The sequence below is a fragment of the Aegilops tauschii genome, chromosome 5 (genome assembly GCF_002575655.3).
Source record: "Aegilops tauschii subsp. strangulata cultivar AL8/78 chromosome 5, Aet v6.0, whole genome shotgun sequence".
NCBI classification, from domain to species: domain Eukaryota; kingdom Viridiplantae; phylum Streptophyta; class Magnoliopsida; order Poales; family Poaceae; genus Aegilops; species Aegilops tauschii.
The window spans coordinates 358,474,345-358,484,145 of record NC_053039.3 but is presented as its reverse complement, the minus strand read 5'-3'; the positions used below and the strand labels follow the sequence as shown (position 1 = coordinate 358,484,145).

At 49.2% G+C, this 9,801-nt stretch overlaps 1 protein-coding gene across 1 annotated transcript; it reads right to left on the bottom strand.

Moving 5' to 3' along the window:
• Positions 1 to 3,552: 3,552 nt before the first annotated feature.
• LOC109747639 (uncharacterized) lies at positions 3,553 to 4,926 on the bottom strand. The gene has a single exon (XM_020306669.4). It carries the CDS (start codon positions 4,770 to 4,772, stop codon positions 3,816 to 3,818), a length of 957 nt encoding a protein of 318 aa, XP_020162258.1. The 5' UTR covers positions 4,773 to 4,926; the 3' UTR covers positions 3,553 to 3,815.
• Positions 4,927 to 9,801: the final 4,875 nt, after the last annotated feature.

Genomic DNA, 9,801 nt, shown 5'->3' with positions numbered 1-9,801 from the left:
TGAACAAACCCAAAAATATTGTAGAATTGTGGGGGAAAACAATAAAACCGAGCAAAAATTAGAAAAGCAATATTTTTTTTAGAAAAGCAATACATAAAAATCATGGGTGGGAAGCGCGAGTGCACGACACGTGGTGCCGCTGGAGCACTCACCGTGCTCCACCTTGAGTACCCCTGGGAAGCCCACCTAGAGAGTATGCTCTAACCTTTTTTTTTGAGAAAAAGAGTATGCTCTATCTAATTGCTTCCTTATAGACAATAGTGGGCCTGCTTTATTCTTACAATTTCTTAGTGGGCTTTCATTGATCAATCAAACGTTCTTTTTGAGCTCTGTTTTTTGTTATTTGCTTTTTCTCTGGCCATCCTTTCTATTGTTGAGAAAAGACAGTCAAAAGGCACCGTATATAAGATAAAAGAAGTGACCAATATAATGGAAAGACAACACGACAGAAAATGGCCAACAAAAAATAAAATCTCTATCTCTATCTACTACTTAAACAAGATGGAAGGTTCTCTTTCTAGCTAGGCAGAACGCTTCGTTCAACCTCACATATGTACCTCCTTCCCTCTCTCAGTTTTGACTTTTGCCCCTCCTAACTCTGGGTTTTTCACTGGTTTTCTTTGAAACCGTCTTAACTATCCCACCTTTTATTGACTTATCAAATAAAATTATGTTTTTCTACAAGCCAATAAGTTTTTACCAAATAAGTGATTACCAATAAAATCCTCAAATTTATTTAGGTAGGTAAATTGTGGACAGAATTTGATAAATACTTATTTAGGTAGTCACATTAATATGGGAGATAAATCACAGCTAACGTACTATAATATTTATGTTTCTTTGCAACACCCGAACAATTGTCTAGTTACATCAAAGATCATTCTTCCCTTCTTTTTTTATCCTTCTCTTTGTCTTATGTGTAAGATGGCATAAAATTCCCCCGTGATGAATTCACCGTATACTATCTTTTTTTGCACATATTAGTTTGTTTTACTTTGTTAATATATAGTGCATCTATCATTAAATTTATTTGAAGCAAATGTTTATTTATGTTTTAATTCTATATTATGACATAAATCACATTGTAATCTAGTGATTTTTGGCCGAGTACTTGCCCTAAAAAAACTTGTCTTTTCGTTTGGAAGTAGCAGCTTGCAAGTTTCTTGCCCTGCTGCCCGGCCGTCCATTGTTAAAACAGGACGGGTGATTACCGAAGGGGATGTATCTGGTGCACCAAGGCAATTGGTGCTACCGGTGCACCGGTCATCCGTTGCACATTCAAAAATGTTCGAAAAAATCCGGAAAAAAATTAGTGCATTGAGACAACATGAATGTATGTTGTCACAAAAATTTAGATCAATACTCGAACATTGCTCGAGATACAAAAATAACAAATTTGACACTGAATAGTACATAACACAAGTTGGGCTTCAGTTTTGGCCCATTAGCACATTGACGTCAAAATTGTCATTTTTGTATCTTGACCATTGTTTTGATTTTTTATTTGAATTTTTGTGACAAGATAGTTGTATCGATACACTAAATTGTTTCTAGATTTTTTTCGAACAATTTTAAATGTGTAACGTGGTCCGGTGCACCGGTAGCACCAATTGCCTTGGTGCACCAGATATGTTCCCGATTACCGAAGCCTCTCCGTTCCAGTACTTGTGAGTCGTGACCTTGACGAATTAATCATGGCCGTCAGTTCGCCATGTGTACGAGATGGCAGCCCGCTCAAGCCACCTGAATTGACCCGACGGCGTAGCCCCAAACAAAGAGAGACACGAGACACAGGGCGCTATGATTAGCTCGAGAGCTTAGACACGAGACGGTGCACGTCTCAGGCTCAGCTAGCAGCAGCTGTGTGCGCAGCAAGCAAATTCTCCAGCAAGGAAGCGTTGGCCAAGTAGCGAGGCGGTCCAAGCAAACCAGCTAGACAAATGTTTCTCTATCTGTATTATCTAGATGTAGAAGAAAAGGAAACCAAATGTTTATCCTCCTGTTCCTCGATCGCTTTCCTTGCCAAGGTGATAGACCGATCGACGACGGCCGGATTAGTTTTTGCATGCACATGGAACGTTGCTTAGAGCATCTCCAACAGGCGCATAAAAGTTTCGCACGCTAAAATAGTTTAATGCGCCACTATAACATTTTTAATGCGCCGGATCCAATATAGATTTAGCAGATGCCAAAAAACGAGCGCGCAAAAAAACAGCAGTGTAAATTATGAAGCGCGCGCAATCCGGCGCCCCAAATTTGCAGCTTCTGATAGCGCTTTTTAGCGCGTGCCCAATCCTTTTTTACGTGTGCACTATTTTACAGTTTTTGCTGGAGCTGTCCGGCGCCAAAAAAACCCAAATTTTAACGTGCAGAGCAGTTTTTGTGCGTCTGTTGGAGACGTTCTTAGGGATGGATCAGACGGCTTGCACTCTTTGCTTTTGTTATTTGTGCTTGCTATCGGCGAGCCAAGAGAATTGGAGAAGTGGCATCGACGCGTTGCTACTATGCAATCTTCATTGCCACGCTCGTAGCTGCACTGGCGTAACTTGGGTAAACTCTAAACTAATCTCACCACCTCCTAGTCGTAGATCCGGCATCAGAGAGAGAGGCAGATCGGTTGAGGTGTGTACATCAGTTATCTCGCGAGTCGGTTTTGTTTTACCATTGGATCACCGGACCATTCGGGGAAGAGATGGGAAACGGATCGAGTAACCGTTTGCTGGCACGGATGCTGTGCATGGTGTAATCATGCGCAATAATGCTAGACCTATGAAAACTCTGTTAACTTGGCAATGTCTTGTGCTCAGAACTCATCAGAAGTGTGAAATGTTTGCCTCGTTACGCTAATAAAGGAGAACTCGTTTAGCACCAGTAATTTTGCCTCTTTCATCGAGTTGATCCATACTAAAGTATCAAATGCTATATATGTGTTCTTGATTCGGCATATACTCTTTGTCCGTAATTACTTGTCGCAGAAATTAATGTATCTAGATGTATATGTGTTTAGTCCCAGGTACATCAATTTCTATCCATTTTTGTGACAAGTAATTCGGGATGGAGGGGTATTTCAAGTTTCCGTAAAACCCATGTTTAGCACTCGGGTTGTTCGTTGGCGCGATGATATTGTTTGTTGTTTTTTGGGAGAAATGGAGTATAGCAATCATTCACGTAAACCAGCTGGAAGATAAACGGTAGTGTTATTCAGCTGATGTCCGTTGGAAGGGATGACAAATTAAACTTTTTAATGGCAATTTCGGGAAGATGACAGATCTAGTTTGTAAGTATGGCAAATCATAGCCTCAGCCAACATAAATTGCCACACAAATCGTTCGTAACCGCTATAAGCCGGTCCAAGATAAATAAGATGCTAGCAACTAACACTGAAAGCGACACAATGGATTGGACTCACAGGTTGCTGAGAAAAGACAGCGACGAATGAAAGCGCCGGCGACGACTGACGGGCCTAGAAGAAGTCATTTACGGCAAGCTTTAAGGTACAATCATCAAGAACGCAAAAAGAAAAAAAAAAAGAAGGTGCAAGTCCACTCTCCATCCACAGGCCAACCCTGAATCCATTGTACTCTGATGATCAGAACAACAAGCTAGGTTAAATAATAAACAAATCAAAGTGACCAACCACGAACTTCACCCGCATTTACGGGTCAGTTCACTCGGTGAAACCAAATCCACAAAAGTGAAAAAAAAATACAATCTACAGCACACCAATCCTACTGAACATATACCCACTGTAACATACGACACTGCATCTTGACCGTTCCCTCCGTTCATCGTTCACACGGCATACGGCTTCAGTTTTACCTCTCTACCTCCATGGGTTTTGTGCCACCGCTGACCACGTGCCCGTAGCCACGCTTCGTGGCCTCCAGGTCCTCCTCGTCGTCATCGTCCTCGCGATCGTCCCCGATGCTGAACCGGCCGCCGGCGTGTCTCCCCTTGACCAGCGGCAAGTACTGCGGCTCCTCGGGGTACAGCCTGCTGACCTGGAGGTAGAGCACGACGACGAACACCATGGTGCCCGTCAGGTACCAGCTGAACTGCAGGTTGACCAGCGCCTTGGCGCGGTGGAGCGCCTCGTCGGTGCGGCACTGGACCACGTCGTGGCCGTCCTCGTGATTGAGGAAGCACCCCTTGGAGACGAGCCCCGGCGTCCAGAGCATGACGCCCATGACGATCAACCACACGCCCTGGAGCACGAGGCTCGCCGACCTGACCAGGCTCACCACGAAGCTCCGCGGGTACGGGATGCCCAGCAGCGTGGTGGCCAGCGTGACGGCGATGACGGTCTGCAGCAGCCAGTGGAACTGCCCCTCCACGCCCATGTGGTCCGTGGAGTGGAGGTGGAAGACGAGCAGCTCCTGCGCGAAAGCCGCGGCGGCGGCCAGCTGCGACACGGCGTCCCGCATGGGCGCCCGGACCCTGTCCATGTGGATGGTGACCGCGGCGAACGCGAGCAGCGCGAGCGAGACGGACGCGTGCTCGAAGTTGTGGAGGTGGTCGGACGGGATGGTGCCGTCGTCGTCGAACGGCTGGTGCTTCGCGGGGCCGATGACGAGCTCCATCAGGATGGACGCCGACGTGCCGACGATGATGAGGATGAGCTCGAGGTGGCGGACGCCGCGCGCGGGGAACCAGAGCGGCGCGGCGTAGTAGCTGGGCCGCAGCACGAACAGCCGGATGTGGTTGAACAGCTGCCACAGGCCGATGAGGAGGAAGCCGGCGCCCGGCGCGACGTGGCCGATGAGGGTGCCCATGGCGACGGCGGCTGCGAGGAGCTGCGACGGGCAATCGGGGATGCAGAGTGCGGGGAGGTGGGAAATTTAAATGCTGGAGCTGCGTTTGGAGTTTGAATGGTTGATGGGAACCATGGCCCATGGGGTTTAAGAAGGTTGGATGGTCGACTCTCTGGAGAGTTCCGGTGGCTTGCAAGGTTTGAAAAGTTCTCTTATTTTACATACAAATGGATTTGGACAACCTCCATCGGCAGCACTTCAGCAGTGATGTGTTGTTCAAAGCTCAGGGATAGTCCCTTTCTCATCTCTGTTTTGCTTACTTGCTTGGGCTTCCAAGACGAGGGTTTTATTTCTCTTTATTTGCGTGCGGTGTAATACGACTAATTATTTATTCTCTTGAAGATTGTTGAGTACATTAGTTAAGATAAGATAGTGATGAGAATGAGATCCTCTGACGTTAGTACTAGTTCAACTAGTGTTGATAATCAAGCCGTTGTCTCCATAGTTTGACTTATATTACACATTTCTCACTAAGGTTGCAGTTCTTTCTTTTTGTCGTAGCGGCATGGTTAACCTAGCATGGTGTTTTTTTATATTCTCCGCATACAACATCAATTTAGTTGTGCATGCGTGCGTTACTGGATGTTTTTGACAGGATCAATTTTCTATTAATTACTTTTCAAAGGAAAATATATTTTTGTTTTGCTTCTCAAGTATTTTTGTTTGCTTGCATAACCTCGTGTAAGCCCAAGATGGTGTCTAGACGAGGGACATTTCGTAGGATTGTTGCACGCATATACCTAAATTGACTGTACATATTGAAACTCTTGTCTCCTCTTTCCTAATTGTCCATGATAGGGATTTTCATATGTCCACGAGAACCATGCTGGGCGTTTTTGTCAATATTAACACATCTTGCTTTTCCAAATATCTTACTCTTTGCTTCTTGGGAGTCAACTATGTTAAGCACGTTAAGAAGGTTGGATGGTCGACTCTGGAGAGAGTTCCGGTGGCTTGCAAGGTTTGAAAAGTTTTCTTATTTTACAATGGATTTGGACAACCTCGATCGGCTGCACTTCAGCACTGATGTGTTCAAAGCTCATGGATAGTCCCTTTCTCATTCTGTTTTGCTTACTTGGTTGAGCTTCCAAGACCAAGGCTTTATTTTTCTTTTTTTTGCGTGCAGTGTGATACGACTATTTTTTTTCTTCAAAACGGAGGCAAAAGATTTGCCTCATCGATTAATTAAGAAGAAGAGAATTGCCTGGTTAATTAACGGAAACCGGGCAAAAACCGATACATATAGATCACATGCGGACTACTCGCTAAAAAAGAAACTCCATGACCTCACGGTCAACCCGACAAACATACATAACACGCAACAACCACAAACCCTGGCACTTCTATGTCGCAAAGAAACCCTCAACAAAACCAATGTTGAATACATCAGACGCCAATAAATCCACAGAGACGAGCCACTCGGAGATGGAGGACGAAGAGACTGAGTATCCTCCATTAAGCAGCCGCAGACGCCTTATCAATGGCGCCACTCTTCTTGCCTATGCTCCTGAGAGCCTTCTTCACCTTCTTTATTTTGCCTGTAGAAACCTCATCCACTAGGAGGCAAGCAATCACATTGCGAGACCCAGGACAAGTTGCCTCCAAGGAGGCGAGCAAACAGTCAAGCTTTTTCACGAAGACCACCTCGTCAATACGTGCCAACATAGCGTCACGGTCAAAGATGGACGACCGAATGGGCTTCGGCGCCTCAGAAGTAGCTGCCAAAGCACCTATCTCATCAACCTCGGCACCCACGGATGCCACCTGGGCAACAACCTCAGGTGAGAGAGCAATAGCAACATCCAAACCTCCACTGTCCACATAGGCGAGTGGCTGACTGGGCTCCAACGACAACGGTGAGGTCGCAGTCGGCATCGCCAAGTCCCCTCCAAGCGACCCCATCTCCTTAGGAAGCACCATTGAAATAGGCGAAGTGGGCTCCCAACAAAGCTTCTGCAGCTCAGGCATAATCTGCAGCACCGGAGGCACGACCTCGACAACGGCTCACTCCCAGAAGCAATCAGCACGACGGGCAACGGCAACCGACAAGATGCAACACGAGGGGAGAGATCTCCATACATGCCTGCTTCCCCATCGGCAGAACCAACCATGATCTCAGGGGATGGGGACAAATCAGGGGCAACCCCAATCTGAAGCTCAGGCAGCGAAGACACATCCGGCACCACCTCAAGTTTGGCGAGAGCGGCCTCCGCTCTCACCAAAACACTCCCGACTAGCGCAACGCAGTCACGAAGCTCAGTGCGAAGCAGCTCGGTCTCCTCCGCCAACCCGACTTGCTGAGCCGAGACAAACTGGAACTGCACGTCTGTTATGGAGACATCACCGGTGGATGGAGGCGCTGGAGCATGACATTGGGCCGGTGAAGCTTGGTGGACAGGCTTCTTCGCACGGCAGAAGCGGGCGATGTGACCAGATCGAAGGCAGTTCATGCATCAGATTGGATCCCTGCAGGAGTGTGCATAGTGACCTCGACAGAGGCATCGGAAACACCTGTCTCTCCACCACGCCGGCGGAGGACGCCACATATTATAGCAGGGCGACAGAAAGGAACCGAAGTCGAGCGGCGCCCCCTCGAGACAAGCTGCCATCCCCCCAACGCATTCCCACTTGGAGCTTGACACACAGGGGCTTCCGGCGACGCCTCGCGGTCGAAACATCCTCTCCAATCTCCCCAACCAGGACGCACTAGAGGCGCCCTGCATGACGTGCCCGTCGCCCGCAACAACAGCGTGGGAAGCTACAGCAGCGGGCACGCCGTTGTCCTTGTCTGAAGCGGGGCCATCAGAGGCAGCCCCCCGAAGGCTGTTGTCTTCGGCAGCAACGACGGCCGGCGTGGTAGGCGTCGGAGTTGGCAGGACGAGATCGGAGCTGGCTGGCATCTCGGTCATGGAGGGAAGCTTGCGTGAGGCAAAGCGTCCCCGCACTGCCGGGTCGGCCTTGCGGGAGGCGAGGTAGACCGCAGAGACGTCTTCGGCAGAGGGCGCCGGCGGATGGGCTAGGGCAGCGCCGGCAGAAGGAGCCTGAGAGGCCGGCGTCGTCGGAGCGGGAGCGCCGACAGGAGCAGCCGAGGTGGCCTCCACCGCCCGAGCGGGGTCGCTAGCAGGAGGAGCCGAAGAGGCCGGGGCGGCCGCCAACATCGTAGCGGGGAGGACACCGGCCAGAGGGGCCGTGGCAGCCACCGACGTTGGAGCGTGGGGAGCCATGACGGCTTGATGGACGGGGAGGGGAGCTGGCGGAGGAGAGAGAGCACGCGGCAGGGATTCCGGATCTGGTCTCGCTGGACGTGGAGCAGGCCAGAGCCAGGAGATCAGGCCGGCGGCGGCCGCGCGGCCACGCACGCGAGCGCTTTTGCCATAGCTAATTATTTATCATCTACAAGATGGTTGAGTACATAAGTTGAGACAAGATAGTGATGAGGAGGAGATCCTCTGATGTTAAGTAGTTCAACTATTGTTGATAATCAAACCGTTGTTTTCATAGTTTGACTATATTACACATTTGTCACTAAGGTTGGCAGTTCTTTCATTTTGTCATAGCGCATGGTTGTTCTAGAAGGGTGTTTATTTCGATGTCCTTTGAAAATTTTATTATATATGCACGCATTACTAGATGTTTTTGACAAGAGCAATCTATTAATTACTTTTGAAAGAAATACATCTTTCGTTTTTGCTCCTTCGACTCCTATTGTCGTTTGCTTGCATAACGACGTGTAAGCTTAGGATGCGTCTTTACGAGGGGCATTTTGTAAGATGTTTGCACGCATATAATAAAACTGATTGTACATGTTGAAACACACGTCTCCTACTTCCTAATCGTCTACGGTACGGATTTTCGTATGTCCACGACAACCGTGTTAAATATTTTTGGCAACATTAACATATATTTTTTGCTTTCCCAACACAAACATCTTACTTTTTTGCTCTTCTGGATTCGATTGGTTTGTTTGCTTTAGGTAAGGCCGTATTTTTTTAAAAAAAAAATGGAGGAGGACCCCCGGCCTCTGCATCTGGACGATGCATGCAGCCACTTTATTAATTATTCACATAAGACCTTACAAAGTCATACAACAGTAAGACTGAAGCCACCGTCTAGGCAACAAAAATGTCGCTACTCCTATCCAAGTGATGAAGGGATGTTGATAGTCTGGGCCTAGTACCAAACAGACCTCGCAGCCAAACCTAACATCTAAGACCCGAGGTCCCATCCAGGACGCCTGCCGGGTATGGGTCACCTACCAGTCCGGCGCACTCCTCAACCAGGACGCCTGCCGGGTCTGAGGCCGCCGCAGCCACCTGCCACCAATCCATCTTCAGAGCTGTACTGCTGCATCTACCTTGCCCGGTCTAGCTGCCGTCGACGCCACCACGACGCCAGACCGCGTCACCCTCCTGCGCGAGTCCATCTCCGCGCATCGGACGCAGAGTCACCACAGCGCCATGCCGCCGAGATGCCGCACCGCTCCACCAAAGAATCCGTCCTCTGGTCCTGCATCCAGCCGCTGCTCAAAAAAAAGATGCCCCCATGAGGGAAAACGAGGCCCCAAAAGCACCGCCATCGTATGATCCGGAAACTCCGGATCAAGGTTTTCACCCAGAGCAGTGCAAGCAAGTCGACAGAAGCTGCAGAGGCGATGTCTTCAACAAGATAACGACGCGAAAAACGCCGCCATCGCCCGCCATGACCCGAGTCATAGCATGGTTTTCACCGGCAGCCCCGTCTCCCCACTGTACGCCGAGACTGGATGCGAGAATCCACAACCATCTAGCCGACCACCTCCGGCGAAGAAGATGGCCACCACCTCCACGCCGAGGGCCGGAGCCCCCGACGTCCTCGTGTCGCGTGCCTAGTCCAGAGGCCGCTTGCCGCGCCGGAACAAAGGATGCGCACGACGGCTCGAGGAACCACCATCAAGATCCGAATGGGATCCAGATCGGACACCCTAGCCGCCGACGTGATCTCTTCGTCGCCG